Genomic DNA, 22540 nt, shown 5'->3' on the forward strand with positions numbered 1-22540 from the left:
GGCGGTAACAAGCATACATGTAGGACAAATGTGTATACAGATGAACACCGCTATACCGACGAACACCGTTTATCCGAAATTATCGCTATTTTGAAATTATTTTTCGGTCCCGATATTACTCCTTCTTTGTTAAACTAAATTTTAATCTTTAATCCGAAATCACTTGTCGGAAATAATCGCTATTCCGAAGTAAAAATTACGGTCCCGATTTGGTATTTCACACCTATTTATCAATTCTTACTTCGAACTCAATCAAGTCATGTTTTCCACAACATACTTTGAATGCACTCGGCATCGGCTTGAGGTGACAATGGATCACAATAAGTGCTTGTTAAAGAATGACATTGAGCAAGCGTATGTTACAAACACAAGGGCAGTAATGTCAGGTGCGTCCATGCTTCCCAGTTCATTGTTTTGAGTGGAAAACGTCGAGTATTACCACTGTTTTCTATATGTTTCAACGATAATTTTTAGAAACGACCTTGTGCACCGAATGAAGAGCAATTGCTAGTTTACGAAGACGCTTGTTTAGATCAAAATAATGTCTGTATTAAAATATCTCGTGAAAACAATGCACGTTTTGACTAGGCTTCCCGACTCACTCCATGCATTTTTGCTTCAAAACAACTTTTTTTATATCGTTCTCTTGTGTACAACCCCCCCCCCCCCCCCCCCCCCCCCCCCGATGCTTTGTTTTGGTCAATAACAGTATTGCTATTGTTTTACGAATGCAGACAGCCAATTTTAGAGTTAAATCGGCTCATTTACTAAAATGCTTGCTGGTTCATTCTGTACATTTTTAGAACCTAGGTTCATTCATTTCGTTTTGACTGGTTTTAACTGGGTGGGCGAAAAAGTGGTACGGGCGAATAATAGGTCGCTAACCAGTATATTAAAGCTGCATCTACACAGTCTTGATGGGATAAAACTAGATCTACAACACACATAGCTATTTGATACAAGTTTATTCCTTTTCAGTTTAATTTCATTTAGATAAATCCATTATGTTACAGCAGTTTACACAAGACTGAGATGCATTGAAATGATAACATTTGTATAAATATTATTGCTACTTTCAACTTTCAAAAATTACCCACAGAAGAGTGTAATATCTCACCAGTTCTGCCAATGAAGAGGGTATTATCAGTGGTGGATGGACACATGTTTTGACTGCCATCCAAACTTAGTGTCTGTAGCTTAGCTCCAGTGTGTGGGTCTATGGCCAGCCAAATATCCCGCTTATGACCTGTAGAGAGATACACACATAAACCATATAGTTACTCAAAGATCATAGACAAAAAGTTCTATGTACATCATAGTTATTCATTACATATTGTTCCCTTTTAATTGCAGATATATATTTCTACCAATTAGCCTCACACCGCCTGGCCACAGCTGTCACTGGAGTGACAAATACTCCCAAACACCGCCTGGCCACAGCTGTCACTGGAGTGAAAAATACTCCCACACACCGCCTGGCCACAGCTGTCACTGGAGTGACAAATACTCCCACACACCGCCTGGCCACAGCTGTCACTGGAGTGAAAAATACTCCCACACACCGCCTGGCCACAGCTGTCACTGGAGTGACAAATACTCCCACACACCGCCTGGCCACAGCTGTCACTGGAGTGACAAATATTCCCACACACCGCCTGGCCAGAGCTGTCACTGGAGTGACAAATACTCCCAAACACCGCCTGGCCACAGCTGTCACTGGAGTGACAAATACTCCCACACACCGCCTGGCCACAGCTGTCACTGGAGTGACAAATACACAAACATGCTACCTAAACATGGGAACTTTTTCTTAGAAAAGGGACCATACCTTCGTCAAACAGGGGTGGATTGTAACTAAAGTTTAGCTTGAACTGTATTAAATTTTATGTACCATATTTCATATCTGTTATTTGACATATTTAAATAGTTACGAGTTATTTTCTGAACAAGACTGGCTGAACAACAATCTTATTATTTCGTTGGGAAATAATAATAAGCTGTTTTCTATATATTTCCATAAATTAAGCAGCCTATCAAATACTTGAAAATTCTCAAATTGTTTTCAATATGTTCATGCTTTAGATTTTGATCTTTTTTAACCAAACATCCAAAAATCACAGTTTTTAATAGAGCTTTACCAACCACGTAGTTTCAAGATAGCTTACCTGTATAGAGAATGCCCTCCGTGCTCTTACACGGTGACGCAGTAACCAACTCAGGAATCGTGAATGGTAGTTTCTTGATACCATCTCTACCATCACTGAGAGCGTACAGGCTGCCGTCCTTTGGGTCTGGCAGAAAACTGTACCTAAAACACATAGGTTTGTTGAAAACAATAACTATAATTAGCTGTTAAAAGGTGAAAATGGTCATGTAATGATAAAAATAAGTCCAAGCTCGTAAGCTCTGCAAGTGTTAAATGCCAACTGGGACTGTTCATATTTTGGATTTGATACAGCGGGGTGTGTTAAAGATTTTGATCCCAAGCACTTTTAAATGTAAGAAGTCAGGCTGTTTTTTCCAAAAAGTCAAATTTAGGCGACCGATCATTTGGTATGTTGGCCACCTCTGATCCAAGATATGTTCCAACAAGCGTATATTCTCTTGGTTTTTCAAAAAGGACACCAGTATACTGGTTTCTACCAAGGAAAATCATAAGGGTGATTCATAGCAGCTTATGCCTTTCTTCACAATCAAACTTTGGTAGATACACCTATACCACTAAACCACCTTACCTTCTAAGGTTAATGGACAAGTGAGATTTAAATCATGGAGATGTAAGAATTTTAACAAAGTAGCATATTACGAGCATTAGAAACGAGCATTAGAAACAGAGCATTTTCAAATCAAAATTAAACAAGTTTCAGAGCTTTTTAAGACTGATCATTAAATTTTACAACACGACCTGTTACACAAGATCAGTCACAACAATAAACAGTGAATTAAACTAGTACTTGTACTTCTCAGAATAGATATTATTAGTACTTACACATATGTTCACATACCTTATTGCCATACTTTACAAAACTTCATTGCATCACAAATTGATATACAGTGTTTCAAGTAAGTAGAAAATTAGGGATCACAGCATTTTAATGAGCACATTAAATAGTAGTGGGATTATCATTTAGGCCTGGGTATATTCATTTTACTTGTATAATTATGAAAATAGACTCTCTGTACTTGGTATATAAAACATCATTATTATTCTTAAAGTATGGTTATAGTGTATTTTTCTATACATGTTTTGTATGAAACAGTGCCTACCCGGATGTCACTTCTGTTGGAACTTTTATAACAGGCTCTGAAAATCAAGGTACAATATAAATAAGAAGAGCTGGTACATGTACATATTTTTTTATGCCAGGGGCTACAAAAATAAATTCATAATTAAGCTTTTAGTGCCCAAGGGTTGTTATCTTGATGAGGCATAGAAGATAATAATCATGCCCAACTACAAATAATAATTGCATTCATACAAGTTCTCATTCAATATTCAAATTTTATAATAAAATATGTAAACCAGTTTATAAATGTGCAAAGTGACCATGTCAAGTATTACAAATTTCAAAGCAAACTAAAATGAACACTTTTTTAAGATACCTGGCTGATTTGTCAAAGTTTTCAGAAAAAGAAGAGAGGTCACAGGAATGTTACAAATGCCCCCAATCTGGCCTTGTCCGAGAGAAAGCTTCTTTACCTCTACGCTTACATGCTTTAATGAAACAATTAGTGTACAAAATTGAGTCAACACTGCCAAAAATCAAAGAAATATAGTTGGAGTATTGTATACCCACTAGGAACTCCATTACAACTGTCAACCAAATCATTGCCTTTTTCACTGAGATTCATATACATTTGAATAAAACAATCAGATTTTCTAAACAACAAAAAACAATACATGGACTTGACAGACAAAGTTATGACTTAATCCTTCTTGTATTGTGTTAGAAATCAAGAAAAGTGTTATAAAAAACTGTCACACCTTTAAACGGTTTCTTCATTCATACTCTGCTGATCAAAATAATCAGTTCACAACATTTATCATCTATAAGTCATCCAGTCCATATGAATCAATTCATAAACAAACACAAATTAACTGAGTGACTGCTGATGGCCCAATATGATCAACAGATCAATGAATGATACAATTTATCACAACTAAAACATAAACAATTATAAGCAAATATGCAGGACCTCAAGTGTGGGAGAAATTAATGCAATTACTCAGATTTGTACCATGTTATGTGCATATATGCAGCATAATCATGATGTTTAAGTTAAATTAACCAGTAAGACCTTCAGAGTTACAGACTGGACTCAAAAAGCCGATTGAAGGGTGGACCATTTTAAAATGCCTTCCCTGGGGGAAAAGTAAGCTGAAGAGTAAACATCGGGTCTTTTCCTGTAAAAAAAATCTACAAAATTAGCTGTAATTAGATACTGTGAAATCATAAATATTTGTGGGTTATTGATTTTCGTGGGCTACCTTATCCACGAATTCAGATACCAACAAAAATTTGACCTTTAATTCTGAAATCATCCTGGCTATGTAAAAGGGTATACGTGTATTCACATGAATATACATGGTCGCGGTATACAACTTGGAAGTACCTACATGTAATTCATAGTTAATTTACTCTCTATATGTTTTGTATTATATATCATTTAACCCAAATGATAATAAACTCAAGTTGATTATAAGTATTTGCATGCAGTGTTTTGGATGACATTGCCAGTCATTGCAGAACATTAAAACAAGCTGATAATCAACCCCTGTGCGGCACATGTAAAACGTGCTGATTATTAAAATTGTGTGTTTGAGCGTCACCATTTGATTTTGTTTCTTTGATCAATATTTAATTGATTATTTAATTATTTAATTAAACGCTCTTCCTGTGTTTTCACAGTTTGCAAAGATTCTTAATTGACATTCAATATCTTCACTTATATATTCTAGATGTAAGTGCATCTTTATTAAAGACCCTTAAATTACCGATCAAGAGATAATTGACATGGGTATCTGCGCAAATTGACCTATTGTCCCATTGTAGTGTCATAATCTGCGTGACATATATGATAAATAGAATGAGGTCAGAGCATGGTGAATTTGCAAACGATTTAGGATTGCAGTTTGATTTTTTCTTCAAAAAATGAAAATCCATGAATTTAAGTACCAACGAAATTGACCTTTTTTGAAAAACTATGATATTTCAAGCCCACGAATATAAATCATGATTTCACAGTTTAACTTTTATGTTCTCTATTCTTTGAAATTAGGTATACAAATTAGGTGGAATTCTATTTTGACAGAAGGAGTTCTCAGACTTTTTCTTGATGTTCTGTTCTGTGAGGTCTGAGACATTCTCTGATGGATATGAACAGTAATAAAATAAAACAAGAGATGTTTGTCAAACATTATGCCCCCCACCCCCCTGAGCGCCATGTTGTCAGGATTATATGGACAATTGAATGAAATATGCTAAAAACATTTTCGCATTCAAGGTCACTGTGAACTTGACCTTTGACCCAATGACTCCTAAAATCAATAAGGATCAATTCCTGGTCAGGCCCAACTTCCATGTCAAGTTTGAGGGCCATGGGTGCAGGCATTGTCGAGTTATCACTCAAAACATTTTCGCATTCAAGGTCACTGTGAACTTGATCTTTGACCCAATGACTCCTAAAATCAAAAAGGGTCATCTCCTGGTCAGGCCCAACTTTCATGTCAAGTTTGATGATCAAAGGTTCAGGCATTGTTGAGATATAACTGGGAGAAGATTTGTTAACTTTTTAGCATTAAAGGTTACTGTGACCTTGACCTTGGCCTGATGACCCTCAAAGCCAAGAGGGGTCATCTACTGGTCAGGCCCAAGCTTCATTTCAAGTTTGATGACCATAGGTCCAGGAATAGTCGAGTTTGCTTTCAAGGTCACTGTGACCTTGACCCCTAAAATCAATAGGGGTCACCTACTGGTCAGGCCCAACCTCCAAGTCAAGTTTGATGGCCATGGGTGCAGGCATTGTCGAGTTATCACTCGGACAAGCTTTAAAATTATTTTATCATTAAAGGTCACTTTGACCTTGACCTTTGACCCAATGACCCCCAAAAACAATAGGGGTCATCTACTGGTCAGGTCCAACCTCCAAGTCAAGTTTGAGGGCCATGGGTGCAGGCATTGTCAAGTTATCACTCGGACAAGCTTTAAAATTATTTTATCATTAAAGGTCACTGTGACCTTGACCTTTGACCCAATAGGGGTCATCTACTGGTCAATCCCAACCTTCATGTCAAGTTTGATGACCATACATCCAGGAATTGTTGAGTTATCACTCGGACAAGCTTTGGTCTACCGACAGACTGACCGACCGACCTACCGACCTACTAACCAACATGTGCAAAGCAATATACCCTTCTTCTTCAAAGGGGGGCGTAATAAGACAAAAGGATTACTTACTAAGCAAGAGGACCAAATTGGCGTTACATTGCTCACTAAAATGACCAACTAATCAGTGATTATCAAGGATGTTGCTGCATGCTAAGAAAGCAGTTGGCTGCCGATTCATTTAATGTTTAATAAGAAGGTCAACTTACACAAAAATACATAGCAATGTAGAGGAAAATGACCCAGCTTACCAAGTTAAGAAGTTGGAGCATGAATGCCAATATATATGGTATATATTGATTGATAATGGTAAAAATATATAGAACAATTATAAAATATAGTTCCAATGCATACTAAAAATAAAAGATCTAAACCATGCGGTTTCAAAGATTTTACTAAATAACTATATGGCCGGTAGTAAACTTGTGACCACTCGGACAGGGCCACTTTTGACCTGAGGGCATAATTTGAACAATCTTGGTTAAGGACCACTACCTAAGACTGCATACAAAATATCATGGGTCTGGGCTATGGGGTTTCAGAGAAGATGTTTTCAAATGTTGACGCTGAATGACAGACAACGGACGAAAAACAACAGTCATTGATCGATTGCAATACTTCAACTTGAGCACTTTGTGCTCAGATGAGCTAAAAATACATCACAAACACCAGTACTGATTTATTTTCAACAGACAATTGATTATGTTTATTTCAAATAAGGCAAACACATGACTCTCTAAAATCTACAGTACTCCTGTGCCAGGTCTAATTGACAACTGGTATGGTAAACTTTAATCACACATTAAATAATTAAAAAGTCTTCCAATAAAAAGACCAAAATGGTACTTATTGATAACATAATTTCCTGATGTGAAATATTGACTTGTTTGTTACAACATTTGTAACAACAACAACAACAACATGTATATACTTAAATGAGCCCTGAGGGTTTAGAAGTCATTCACCTTCATTTAAACTCCATAAAATTGTCCCACTTTGCTTGCTGACTGCATATAACTTCCCACTGATGGTTGAAACAAAAACTATCTGATCATGCACTGTAAGGCCAGCATTCTGAAATAAATATGTACAAGTATAATATGAGGGGTGGAAGTTGAAAGGATCTAACAGCTTATATATTTCATAAAACATAGATTGTTTTGCTTTAACCCTCATAGTTTATAGCATCTATATTTCATAAATCATAGATTGTTTTGCTTTAACCCTCATAGTTTATAGTATGCAATACATAGAACCTTTTCATGGTGTTTCATGAACAAACAATCTGGAAGCACAGTTGCCAACATACCATGAAAATGTATCACACTCCAAAATAACTCCATTTCAAGTGTCATACATTAAATTGTTGATTTTTACCGGTTATAAACATTATGAAAAAAATGTTGATGGTAGGAATTAAAAATTTGTTGAAAACCTAGTCGCTTATTGAACATAACACTTCTAGCCGTTCTGATCAATTTTTAATCGATATCAAAAGTTTGGAAAAATGTTTAAACTTTAGTGATATAAAAGAATTACAAGCCGCATTTAAATCTGAATAAGTGCAAAAAAAGACATAAAAGCAAAATTCTTATTTCTGTAAATTGGAAGAAAGCTTGCAATCACAAGCTTGAGGATTTTAGTTGAGTACTACATGTATATCATTTATACTGCTGTTCAACCAAATTCTTTATTTTTTGAGAATACAGCCACTCAGCAATAATCGATTCTAAGGTTGCGCAATTGAATAACAGCAACTTCATTAATAATCAATTTCAACAGTTTTTGAAAACGATGGCAGTAACAAAGACCATGGGCATGACAAATTTTGACGTCAAAATGTATCATAATGATGGCCACTGTAAGTGTCAATGGTGCTCAAGACTGTAATCAAAGACGCAAGCCTATTGGAGACATGGTATGACAATACTTTGATCATGAAGTACAATTTTTAAGGCTTTATTGAAAAGGAAACTTAAAACATAACGATAATTCTTCAAATAAATAAATCACATCTATATGTCTTAAGATAGGGCCAGAACACACCATTTACAGTTTCAATACCTATTTTGAAAAACATATTTAGCATCAGCATTCGTTAAGTGTTTGTTCACTTGTTGGTCAGTTGAGAAGGGTTAACCCAAACTTTTTTGTTCAATTATCCCCATGATTTGTGTTTTAAATGGTGTTACTTCACATGCCAGTAATGATTTTAAAATGATAAAGAAAATGAAAAAAAGAACCATCAAAGAACGGTTTCACTATTGACCTAATTAATTAATATGAAGACTAATTTCCCATTATCAGGTAAAACACCATGACTAATATGTACTAAATTGTGTTTAAAACTTACTACAAAAAATGACTTCAACTTTGAGGTGAATACTAATGTAAACCTTGGAGGAAAAGTGCGCCTGGTGTGGGGTTTGAACCCATGACTGCCGGAATCTCGAAATCCTGGTAAATACCGAAATCCCCTTTCATTTTCATAGGTATATATCGTTTTCTTTTATACGCCCGCATTTAATACTTTATTGTGTTCGAATGTTGTATGTCGTAATTGTTGGAAGTTGGAGAGGGGTGGAGAAGTCGGAGAAGAGGTGGGGGTGGGGGTCGTGGTGACTAAAACCCGGGACCCCCTTTCGTTTTCAAAAGTACCTACAATAGAGTATGCGACTTGGTTGTAATGCGGGGATGATTTAATCCATTGTGTTCATCGCTTGTATGTGTGTGTGTGTGTGGGGGGGGGGGGGGGGGGGGGGAGTAGTAAAACCCGGCACCCTTTTTATGTTCATAAGTAAATACAATAGAGTATGGGAGGTGCTTTGTACGCCGGGATTAATGACTTCATTGTGTCATCGCTTGTATGCCGTAGTTGGTTGTAGTTTGAGAGGGGAAGGGGAGTCGGTGGAGGGGGTTGGGGTGACTTAAACGTAATCAAAATCAACTAAGTATAATAACATGCTTTGTTCATTCAATTTATTTTATGAAAATTGTACTGTATTGGACGGCACCGCACAGTACTGCACAGCAAGACACTCAAATGTGAGATCTGACAGCAGACGGTAATAAAGATTAAGAGCAATACACAGAAGTTGTGTACTTTACACGGGCTGGAGTTATTTTGTTATCGTAGATATTGATGTTTAATGTTTTAACTTCGAACTAGTAGTTCAATATCACATTGAATTTTTTTATTGAGTTTCTTATTTTAGTATGTTGTACATTGATTGTTTAATAGCTGTCTTAATTTTTTATTGATATTGCTTGTAATTAGTTATCAGTTTATATCGTTGAAAGCGCCTTTGAACGTGTATATAAAAAGGGTATTATATAAGTTAATCAATAAAAATAATAATTGTGTATTGTGAACAAGTTGTATTCGTGAGTTGCCGTGTGCTGCTAGACCGGGAAATTTACCCACATACTTGACAACGGCCAGTTTACTTACTTTACCACCCTCACTTAACCATGACACCCTCTTTTTGTACGACGAATCCAGCTTCAGTGCAGTATAATACCTCTGGACCACAGCAATTTTGTCCTTGCTAGGCTGTGGTTCCATTGGTGGATGTTCTATCTTCCCCTGGATTCGCCGTTTTTTGCAAAACATGCTACACACCGCAGTCATCGGTAAAAGTACTAAGCCCATTCCCAGCCCGTTTCGTTGAATTTTCCCCATTGTTGATTACGAAGTAACAATTTTCTTTTCGACCCGCAGGCACAGATGGAAGCCCATCACTTGAATTAGTAAGAAACTGAATTGTCGTCAGTAAATCTAGGAAACTTCCAGACTTCAGCTGTCCGCTCCTATCAGATGGAAACCAATCTGAATTGGGCATCACATTGTCAGTTGAAAATGTTTCGCTCTTTTCAGATATATTTCCATCCGATTCCATGTTGTTTTTCTAACTGGATGGGTTCTACAGTACATGGCGATTATACTAAATTCAGCTTTTCGCCCTTAAAAGATTGGGACCGATCTGTATTGGGCATCACATTGTCATGAGAAAATGGTTCGCTCATCGCAGATCTTGATCCACCATTGCATGTGCTGTTTTCTACCTGATTATGTTCTACAGAACATGACGACAAATTTTCAATACGTGTAAAGCTCACATTGTCAAAAATGTCCTCATTGCCAAGAACAATTGAAGACGAGGAAATTTCATCATAATCATCATCATTATTGTTGGAGACTTTGCCTGAATATGCGGTATCCAAGCGATCAGTGCGGCCACCAGACCCTTTAACCAAGCAAACAAAGTGATTTGGCATGAACTCTGATTCCTTCTTAGGGACAATTATCATAGTCCACAGAACACATATCTCCGGGGCTAAAGACCAACGGACATCACAGCCGAATATATCCCTTGTGAATGGGTCTGAAGAAAACCGTGAACTAGTTTGAGGTGGATAATAGGACTGGATAGGCAGTCGGGTAGCTGCACTTATCGCGTAGATATGCGCTAATTCACTAAGGATCCTGCCGTTATAGTGTCATGCAGCAGTTTTCAGAATTTGCTAGTTACAACAGCGTCTTCATTTAAGAATGAGTCTTTCTCGTAAAAAGATCTGTTTAATATCAGTTCTATGGCAGTCAAAAGTCTAACAAGCAAGTGGTGGTACTGAGTGTTCGTCACAAAAAGTGAAACAGAGCGGTAGAGGCAGTTCCCATCGCCTATAACTGTCAAAGGCCTGCGCTCTTTCCAGATAAATGGATGATACATTTTAAGAATTCCAGTAGATGTAATGTCTGTGCTGGGTTGAACATGTCCATGGCACTGAGAGCCAAGTCTGAGTCACACAATACGTTTGTAACAATCGGTGCTCATTTTTAGCAGCCTGTTCTGCTTTACTCCAAGATTGCTTAATTTCTGCATCTCTGACAGCGCCCCGGAGGCTACAAAGTAGTTTGTATTGGAATAATAGCAATAAAAACATTTGATACGTGTTGACATTTATACAGACTAAAATGAACTTAAATTATCGATTTCCGTTATTATTAGTTTACTCCTAGCGATTTTTCATGGATCGGCAAAAAAGTATCAGTTTATTTTAAATTTAAGTAAAATGCGTGTAGCAATTTAAATCCCGTCCTACTGACGTCCCCTTCCGTTATCTAGAATTTCACCACCTTAGGGCAATGATGCATCTACTTTTCTGCAGAACAAGGTTTGGAAGCTTTCATCCCGCCCGCACCAAAGAAACGCACCTCCATAGGCACCTAAAAGAATACATTTCATATTGTAAATGGCTTCACAGCCGTTGCCTTTGTAATATTTCCATTTTCTCGAAACTTCTTAAGTCTCTTATAACTGGATTAAGCTAAACCCACTATTTTTGTCTTTCAATATTTTGCGATTTATATACTTTTTTAATTGTTTTACTACTCAAAATAAGAATTATCATTACAATTCCCACAATAAACAATTTTTCATACGTACATATTTTTTCTATCAGCATGTATTTTGTCTAATTGAAATAAGCATCTTACGCCTATGAATCTTAAGAAGTTTCGAGAAATTAGGGTCTGGTACTAACATTACAAGTTTAAAACAGCACTTTTGACGAATTACATTTCAGAGTCCATATCACCAAGATCGTCTTTATGTTTATAAGAATACTCTGGCACCAAATCCATAAGGCATGTGAACACAAAGTATTCTCTACATAGTCGGTTTTTGAATGTTTGAAAAATTGACGTACACCGCTTAATTGAGAATGCATATAAAGTAACTCGGTTAGGTTTTACTGTACATAGTGAGTGAACGTGAAAAAACAACGAACCTTGAGGTCCTCATTGCAGAATGCACCTAGTCGCCTGACGTGACTGTCCCCGAAAATTGCAACTTTCTTTATTTTTAATAACAAGAGTGAACAGAACATAAATGCAATATATTTGAATGAACACACCTTTATATATACTGACAATCTGACGATTGTGCTCAAGCCATGCTAAGGTGTTTTGCTACAAACACTCATTACACAGTTCTAACTTTGATCTATCAACAAGCGCTTTCACGATGTTCTGCGAATTCACACCTTTTTACCAAACACATGAATTTTAACATATCACGTTCTCAAGCCTCAAGGTGTTGAGACTTTAATGAGCCAATTTTAAATTCAACTTTCGCTTTCAACTTTTCCCCTAATATTCGTTGCCTTTCTTTTTAAAAACAACGCTTTTCTTAAAATCTATTCCCTAGATTAAACTAGATTAAATTAAACTATTAATATACCAAGAACAATACGAATAACATTGATAAAACATACATATATATATATAAATAGTAAACACTGACGTGCAATGTACTATTGAACTGCATTGCATTAAGAAATAAATATTCAGACTTCAGATGTTTCTCTCATACACCGCGTACTCTTACTTGTTACCTTCTTGTAAATAAAGGATTTAATTTCTGGTTCACAGGAGCATCCCGTTTTGAACCAGAACACCATTGGGGGTCAATACACATCGTATTATAGTCATCAGTGACAGCATGGTTCCAAATACTGACCGCACGATAAGAATCTGTCACAGCAGGGTGTCATTACTGATAGGTAACAGACATGGACCAATATCTCACAATGACATGTCCATATCGATATTGAGACGAGTATTACATGTATGTATTTAAATGGTATGCTTTATGATATTAAATCTTATATTATTCCTTTATTCATTAAGTACACTTTCCTATCATGACCAATGTAAAAATGATGTTGATGATTCGTATTTACGTGCAGTGATGGTATCAAAGTGAAATTGTATTATTTGCATTTCTTTCTTCACGAGATTGTGCAATGAAACAATTACCAAGCGATTCCACATAACAGTTGAGACACGTACAAATCGTTATGATACACGTAAGGACAATTGTATAATCAACTCCCGCTTGATACCAATTATTCACCTTTCTCGACACACAACTTGTTCACAATACACATTTATTATTTTTATTAGTGAACTTTATATAGCACCCTTGCGATACACGCGTTCAAAGGCGCTTCACAACGAAATAAACGGATAACTTATTACAGGCAATATCAATAAACAAGAGCCGTCGTAAGACAGCGCGCTCGACTACGCCGCTTTGACTTAGAATACAATAACGATGTAATAATACCAAGTTTGGTCTCTTTATGTCAAACCTAACTAAAATTATTCGATACATAAGGTGACTTTGATGCTGCCCTCCCACCAGCCCGCCCAAACAATGACGCAAGTCATTAAAATAACTTGATTTCCCGTTATGAAAATCTGGTTAAGAATATACAAATATGTCTTTCAAAGGAATAAAAAAAAATTCAAGGGCCATAATTTGTATTTAGGCTTAAAACGGAGTTATGTTTCTTGTTGTAAGATGGTCGTAAAAAAAAATGAATTTCATTAAGTGCATTTAATGAACGGTATAGAAGTTTTTTTTATTAAAATCCCGACTTGCCCTTAACTTTTACTTGCCTAAAACTTTAACCTAAGTCAATCAGCGGCCATAACTTGTATTAAGGATATGGAGTTATGTAACCTCATTGGGTGATGGTCCTGAACAATTGTGTGAAGTATTAAGTCAATTGAATGAAGGGTATAGAAGTTATTAAACAATATCCCAACCTGCCCTTAAACTTTAACCTAAGTTCCATAGTCAATCAGGGGCCATAATTTGTATAAAAGATAATATGGAGTTATCTAACCTCATTATGTGATGGCTCTAAACATCTGTGTGAAGTATTAAGTCAATTGAATGAATGGTATTAGAGTTTTAAGTGAAAATCCCAACTTGCCCTAAAACTTTAACCTGCCCTAAAACTTTTAACCTAAGTCAATCAGGGGCCATAACTTGTATTTAGGATAATATGGAGTTATGTAACCTCATTGTGTGATGGTCCTGAACAACTGTGTGAAGTATTAAGTAAATTAAACAAAGGATATAGAAGTTATTAATAAATATTCCAACTTGCCCTAAAACTTTAACCTAAGTTCCATAGTCAATCAGGGGCCATAATCTGTGTAAAGAATAATATGGAGTTCTAACCTCATCATGTGATGGCCCTGAACAACTGTGTGAATAATTAAGTCAATTGAATGTAGGGTATTGGACTTATAAGTGAAAATCCCAACTTGCCCTAAAACTTTAACCGGACGCCAACGCCGACGCTGGGGCGAGTAGTATAGCCCACCTATTCTTCGAATAGTCGAGCTAAAAATAAGACACCTTTAAAACAATCAATATACGACATACTAAAAATATGAAAAGCAATGAAACAAATATAAAATGTGATATTGAACTAGTCTTTAAAACATTAACATATATGAAATTGAAAGGACTTCCCGGGATTTAGCCCTTCCCCCCTCGTCCGACTTCCACACACAACTTTGGCATGCAGGTCACGACCAAAATGAAGTATTAAATATCGGCGTACGCACCCTCGCTACTCTTTTGTATGTAAGGTACGAGCCCTACCCTCCTTTACCGCCACACTTTGAAATGAGGTATCGGAAAGTAGTATTTGAGACTTCTTCGTAGCCATCACCCCCTCCTCTGTCTCCCCCACCACTCTCCAACCAACCTCAACCACGACATACAACCCACTTAAACACAATACAATTTTAAACCATACTGCATACTCTTTTGTATGTACTTAGAAATATGAATGGGGTTCCCGGGTTTTGATCACTCCCTGCCCCACCCCCAACTACTCCGACTCCCCCACCCCTCTCCAACCACCAAGGAATACAGCATTCAACCCACTAAAACACAATGCAGTTTTGATGCCCCGGCGTACGAACCTCCTCGCATACTCTTCTTTTCTATGAACTTATGTAAATGAAAGGGGGTCCCAAGTTTTAGTCACCACGACCCCCACCCCCACCCCTCCTCCGACTTCTCCACCCCTCTCCAACCTCCAACAATTACGGCATACAACATTCAAACACAATAATATATTAAATCCGGGCGTATAAAAGAAAACGATAAATACCTATGAAAATGAAAGGGGATTTCGGTATTTACCAGGATTTCGGGAATTGTGGTAATTCCAACGACCCGCATTTCTGCTGTGTATTTGTAACTGTTATAAACAGTAGATAAATTATCATAATCATTATTCTTGTTCTTGACTTCACATGCATTAATCAATATCTAGTGTTCTGTAACCTTTCTGTCACTGCACTTCTTAATCAAGTTGATGAAATATTTCTTACTTCTTTTGACTGTGAAGATTGTGGATCACAGTAAACATTGGCGATGGCAAATAGACCGGTTAGTAAAATTAGCTTATTCATTGTTGTTTTAACCCATCTACTGAACAAATCAAATGTATAAAGTCATGAAATAGGAGATTTATTTCATGCTATACACGTTCGTGCTTCCTTTGACAGCCATGTTTGTTTTCGTTTTGAAAGTACATGATCGCAGCTAAGACAATTGTAGGTTTTGGTTGGTCAATTGTTTCAACTTTCGTTTTCTCACAACTTATTCTAACTATAAAAATATTTGTAAAACTATTACTTTACTTACGTTTCTAAGAATGTAATCGCATGTACGATAATGACTTGTTCTTTTACTTTTTTTAAAAATTATATTACGTAAACTCTTTTGATTGGCCACATTATTCACATCTGTTTAAAATTCAAAGTGAAACAGGAAGTAAATATATTCTGCTGTCAAACGGATGTGGTAACAAACCGCTTTCCAGGAAATGCATTAATTACTCTCTGTCAACACCTTTGTGCAACATTTTCAACACAGTGGTGAGTTTCATGGTATACTTCCTCACAGCTGATATATATTAATATATATTTATATGTTTGAAAGTCTTGGTTTAAAAGAAACAGCTGACCATACAATGTGAACATGCTAATGCCTAAACACAATGAGTATTTACAGTGTGTAAGTTTAAACACTTGTTGGACAGGCTCAATAGTGTATATTAATCTGATTAATGGTTTAACATCAAAACTTCACAAGGTATTCAATAAATATTTCTTATAAATCAGATCTATAAAAACAACAAACTTCAGGTTGAGTGAGCTATTTCCCCAAATTCCATATTTTTTGAAAGGCTCCCCAGGGGATTTTGCCCAGAATTCCAGGGGATTTGGGTCACATACCAGGGGTTTCATCATCGCCACGGAGCGCTATTGCTCGCATGCCTATTCACCTTGTTTACCCCTTTTTCCAACACTTATATACTTTTATGAGACACTGTCACTGTCGTATTGCATAATAAAACCACTCACTTGCATAACAAAATACTTCATAGAAAAATATGTTTCAGAGACAATTTAATGGGCTAACCTTCCTCTAAAATTGGAAACAAAATCTGCTGCTTATCAGAAATGATGACTTTCAGACTAATAGAGAGAATGCATATATCAATAATTTTCATTTCTTCCAATACCCAAATAGTCAGCTTTGTTTGCATTTGATCAAAAGCAAATGCATATTTTTTTGTTTAAGTTCATAAACATATTTCCTTTTGGCATTCATTAAAAATTAAAAACATAAATACTATAATAAATAAATAAATACTTGTAATTTCATCCGATTTGTCTACTTTCAGTTTCAGTTTCGCCTCTGAAGTTCTGTTATTTTCCGATATTGGCGATGAAAGCCAATATCATGTATGTAAACATGACAAAGAACAGCATTGTCTATTAGTTATTTTAATCCTATTCTGTACCGAATAATTTACTGACACCTTTAAATAATTGATCCTTTTGTTGACAATGACACATGTTTTTAACAGATTGTGAAGAACTCTTAATTTGTTACATCCTGATTGGATCAAAAATATAGTTCAACCAATGAAAATCGAAATTTCAACTTACCAGTCTAATTGACACTTTGTTTCGCAAATTCTGTCGGTTTCATTCAAAACAATGCATCACATGTGCCTTGCTGATTTATTGAGTGTCAACCATTAAGTGTTGTTAATACACACCATCAGTTGATAATCCAATTAAGCTTCAGGACAGGGCATTATAACTAAACATGCTAATATAATTCAACCCTGTGATAAATTTGCATAATTTTAAACACACTTTTTTAATTCTGGAGGACCAAGGGATTGGTCGAAATTCTGGGGATTACATATGGCATGTATGCAAATTAGACCTATGATTCCGAGGTCAATGAGTTCATGGTGACTTTGACTTTGAGCTGTAAATCTATTTCCAATCAATAAATGAAGAACAAAGGCTCAGGCCAAGGGACCTCAAACTTGGCATGCAGGAATCCCAAGGCTCTTAAGATCTGAAGTAGTTGTTTAAAAACATTTAAGTGCTGAATAAGAATATGTTTACAAGCCTTTTTATGGTTTATATAGTGAGTCTCAAGGCAAGTAAGATCAGAATGAGTGCCGAGTAGTCTCAAGTCTTGTAAGGTCTGAATTGGGTAAAACATACATTTTTGGCATTGGAAACAGAGATAAATAACAGCTATAAAGATGCCAAAATGAACTTTCAATAATCTTAAGGTCTGAATGGAGAGTATTGTGAATGTATGGTAATGAAGTGGGACTCTCAACACTCTTTTGGTCTAAAATGGAAGTTTTTAGATTCTGCATGTCTGAATAGAAACTCTCAAACCTCTCGGTATGAATTAGGAGTATCAATACTATTTTGGCCTGAAAAGGAGGTCTGCAGACTCTTCAGGTCTAAATTGGGAGTCTCAATAATTTATTGGCCTGAATAGGAAGTCTCAAGACCCTTCAGGTCTAAATAGGAAGTCTCAATACTCATTTGGTCTGAAAAGAAAGTCTCAAGACTCTATGTCTGAATTGGGAGTCTCAATACTCTTTTTGTCTGAAAAGGAAGTCTCAAGACCCTTAAGGTCTAAATTGGGAGTCTCAATACTCTTTATTTAAAAGACTGAATAGGAAGTCTCAAGACTCTTTTGGTTTAAAAATGGTAGTCTCAAGACTCTTCCGGTCTTAATTGGAATCTCAATACTCTTTATTTAAAGGTCTGAATAGGAAGTCTCAAGTCCCTTCAGGGCTAAATCGGGAGTCTCAATACTCTTCTGGTCTAAGTTAGAGGTCTCAATACTCTTAAGGTCAGAATGTTGAGATGCAGATATTTTGCGAGGGGATGACTTTTTAGAGTAAAAGTAGAAGATACATGTAAAATTGTTTCACTATTTAATCTAGTACAATGTTTTGTGCCATATTGCATAGTTATATCCATAATAGGATGTCAGAGAAGTGGGATACTGTGTTAGAAACAATAACTACTTTTTTGTTCTTATAATAATGCATTTCAGTGGAATGCCAGCATTATAAACATGCATCATGATTAGTCAGTCTGCCTTCCACAACTTTGGAATCAATAGTGTTGCTAGCTTGTTAATGGTTGCTGCTTTGTTGCAATGGTTTATATTTGTAGTGTTTGAAGATGATATGCAATAAAGATGTTGTTTTCTACTTTATGAATTTGATTGTCTAAAGAATATATAGATATTTATCTATGTTTCTACAACTACCATTTTTTTTTTTTTTAATCAGTCAAATAAATAGTGATCATAAATGTTTGAATAGTTTTTTTATATCAAAAACTCGTTAAAAACACTTGCTTATGAAAAGGAAAAAAATTATAAACCATTAATGTTTGTACATCTGTCCGTCCGTTTATCCTCCCAGAATTACTGCATGCTGCAATAACTGAAGAAGTTTGAGTTTAATGAAACTTGGTATATGGATAGAGGGCTATGAGGAGGATAATTATGCACTTCATTTAAATAGAATATAAGTATCTTCCATGGCCGAGATTGTAAGATAGGTTCATCCTGACCTGAGCGTAGGGTCGGGATGAACCTATCTTACACGAGCGGCTATGGTAGATGCTTTTTCTCCCACATCAGTTAAACAAAATTAAGTAAAAATGTATTTTTGCTGGAACTCTATTGTGCATAGAAAAATTAATTGCGCATGGATATGTGATAATTCATGGTTGTCATGGATATGCGCACAGCGATTCAGATGATGTTATTAGTCAAATCGGTCTTTAAATAGTTCTAAGGAGAGTGAAGCCTTATTTCTTAAAAGGTGCGTGAAAAAATAACTGTTTTATGGTGACATTTGAAGCGAGAAATAATTAATAAGCGTTCTAAATATTACCACCTGAAAATGTTTCCATAATGCTACAGACGACAATCTTTAACAAGGGAGGTAATTACAATGTGGAGACCATTAAAAAGAAGTTCCATACGGGCATTTTATCTTCGCCCGTGGGCAAGATAAGAATTTCTAGCATAGCTAAATTATTGGATCTACTTATCTGAGGAGAGAGAAACAGTATGAATGTATTTCTGTTTATCTCCAAAAACAAATGGAATCTACAATAACTCGAGAAGTATGCAAGCTAGACTTATTAAACGTTGTATACAAGTGGCTAGGGACCAGTAAGGAAATTATGCACTTCATTTAAAAAATAATGTGAGCAATATGCTAGCAATACTCATTGACTTATATATATATACTTTATCTTCAAAGGGAGTGTATTGTTTAGACATGTCTGTCAGTAAACCAAACCTTGTCTTGTTGATAACTAGATAGCACTAGATAGCCTCAGGTCCTCAAACTTGGTTTGGAGGATGATCATGATAAGCAGATAACTCCTAAGAGGCTAAGAATTTAAGATCAGTTGGTCAGTTGTAACAGTCTATGTGAACACAATTTGTTGATCCGATTGATAACTAGAGTATGCTTTGGACTAAGGTTGTCAAACTTGGAAGGGAGGTTGGTCATAACCTTAAATTACCCCTCATACATTTAATGTAAAATGACTAATTGCATGGTTGCCATAAGTGGGGCATACCAGGGCTTTTTCTATAGTACCCACGGATCCGACTATCGGACCCATTCCCAAAGCAAAATATAAGATATTTTTCCTAATCTTCAGAAAAAAATCCCAATCCAAAAATATATATATATTTTTTTTTTTAAGAAATTCTTTTTACCTGTACTGGTTCATTTTCAACATCCTAATAAATTGTGATGTGAAGTTTTTTTGGTAATTGAACTCCGAAATCATTGATTTTCATCACATTCAGAGATATGAAATACTATCTGTCATGATGTATTGCAATAGATATTTACACCCCAAGGATTGATATTTCAGCCATTGTGGGTCTTTTAAAGGGAAAATAAACTAATATTAAATCATTTCCTAATTCACAGGAGACAAGACAGCTTTTTCTTTTCACTGTAAAATTTCCCAATTTCCGCATTTCAACGACTCAAAATTTCCCAAAATGTCTAGGGTCTTTTTCCCAAAATGGGCAGAAAATGCCCTGCATACATGCTTTACAAACATCTCTTGTTCCCTGATAATGACTATCTGTCAGATAGGGCCCAATTGGGAGCATTTGTCATGTGTCTATGACACCTCTTCTTACCTAGAGATTTATTGTCTGGAATTTTAATCATTATTGTTGATATATCTTGTAATGTAAAATGATGGAATACTGTATATTTTTTTCTTCCTTTTTTTCAATAAATTTGCGTAACAAATGCATTCAGCAGAAATTTAAACAATCACAACATCTAGACAAATGTATTGATTTCAAGGTAGCAAAATTGCCCAGAAAGCTTTATTGCAACAGTAGATGTAACAGTTGTTTGTTTTTTCATTGCAGATGTGGCAAAGTGTGGGCCATCAGCTTGATTTACATTTTGAGCAGTGTGCCTCATTCAGAATTTATAGTGTCATTCTACAAAAAAAGGAAACAATCTTGATATAATACCTACATGATAGCTGAAATATGGTTTGATTTTGTGAACAATTGATTTTAGGGATAAATGAATCACTGTTCATTGATTATTCAGCGCTTTGCCAATCATTAGCAATTATGATTATAACACTGAGTTGCTTATTTCTAAGATACCATTAAAAGTAGAAAAAAGGGCGTCAAAATGAGTGGAAGTTTGAAGAAAGGTGGAGGAGCACCTTCCCGCCCTCCACCACCTAAAGTAGGAGGAGGATCAAAAATGAGCTTTAGCTTTAAAGCACTAGAAGAGGAAGAGGATGAAGAGCTCAGTGTTGTCACTGGCAAGTTTGACAAGCAGGTCAGTGATGAAAAAGAACGGCAAGCTCAGGCAAATGCCATAGCAAGTGAAAGAAGTCATTTCCGATCTAAATCTGCTGAAGTTCCCCAGGAATCAACTGTGATGCCAAAGGAAGGACTTTCAAAATCTCCATCAGTGAAGAGTCAAAATTCTTTTGAAAGATTAAAGGATATTAAAGGCAAGATTCAAGATACTATAGTGAAGAAAAAAGATGAACTTGCGGAGTCTTTTGGAACTAGCCCAAAATCAAGATCTACAATTAGTCAAAGTCCAAGGGAATCACCATTAGGGTCAAGCCCAAAAATACAGGAAATGATGGACTTTAGTAAGAATCCTGGTACCCCTGATTCTGTAAGTTTGAATGATGAACTAGATGATGATGAAAAATTTCTGTCTCTCGGTGGTTCTAGTAAAGATGAAGGGGAGAAAGATTTACTCACTATGGATGCAAATTATTTTGATGCTGTTTATGATGATGATGGTGAGGGTGATGGTGATATTGCAAATGAATTTCCTAGTGAAGACTCAGTTGGGGAGTTAGAGGTTTCTGAAGATTATTTCAAAGTCAATGGTGATGAGGGGTCTCACTCTGAACATGCCAATACAGTTCCAGTGCTGAGACAAAGACAAGGAGTTCAAAACTCCAAGAAAATTAAACCCATAGTTCCTCCTAGTCCTGTCTTAATGTCAAAACTAGGGAAAACAGTCTCTGAGAAAGCAGGTGAGAAACCTGAAGCCCCAACCAGTGGTAAAGAGAAACCAAATGATGATGAGAACAACAGTCATTCCAGTCAGTCTGAATCTGGGATAACCAAACATTTTGGGAATGTTCACTTTCAGAAAGCACACATTTGCGCAATCGTTGCCTTCATAGTTTTCGTATTTCTTCCCCTTCCGTCATACATTAGTGGACTTATAGTTGGTATGGTGCTAGCATCTGGTGGCTGGATAATATACCTTTGGTTAACTCAAACTGCCAAAGAAAGGGGGGTTATCCCTGCAGACCCGCTCCTAGAAGAGTTACCCCCCATGTTAATCCCCCCGGAGATGAAGGAGCCCAAGGGTGAGGATGGCTGCTATAAGGT

The 22540-nt window shown here is 36.2% G+C and overlaps 2 protein-coding genes across 2 annotated transcripts in view; one reads left to right on the forward strand and one right to left on the reverse strand.

The window, feature by feature from the left end:
• The window catches only part of LOC128205907 (serine/threonine-protein kinase/endoribonuclease IRE1-like), a 34915-nt gene extending 19138 nt beyond the window's left edge, over positions 1-15777 (reverse strand). The window contains exons 1-5 of the mRNA XM_052907967.1: positions 15592-15777; positions 7352-7460; positions 3268-3304; positions 2166-2308; positions 1118-1246 (exon numbers count right to left, since the gene is read on the reverse strand). Of these exons, the coding sequence (XP_052763927.1) occupies positions 1118-1246; positions 2166-2308; positions 3268-3304; positions 7352-7460; positions 15592-15672 (499 nt within the window). The 5' untranslated portion in view covers positions 15673-15777. The remainder of the gene's footprint in view (positions 1-1117; positions 1247-2165; positions 2309-3267; positions 3305-7351; positions 7461-15591) is intronic.
• Positions 15778-19898: 4121 nt separating this feature from the next.
• Positions 19899-22540, forward strand: part of LOC128213628 (testis-expressed protein 2-like) — a 42699-nt gene continuing 40057 nt past the window's right edge. Inside the window, exons 1-2 of the mRNA XM_052919603.1 lie at positions 19899-19908; positions 21271-22538. Coding sequence (XP_052775563.1) covers positions 19899-19908; positions 21271-22538 — 1278 coding nt within the window. The remainder of the gene's footprint in view (positions 19909-21270; positions 22539-22540) is intronic.

Source organism: Mya arenaria, chromosome 2 (genome assembly GCF_026914265.1).
Source record: "Mya arenaria isolate MELC-2E11 chromosome 2, ASM2691426v1".
Taxonomy (NCBI): Eukaryota; Metazoa; Mollusca; class Bivalvia; order Myida; family Myidae; genus Mya; species Mya arenaria.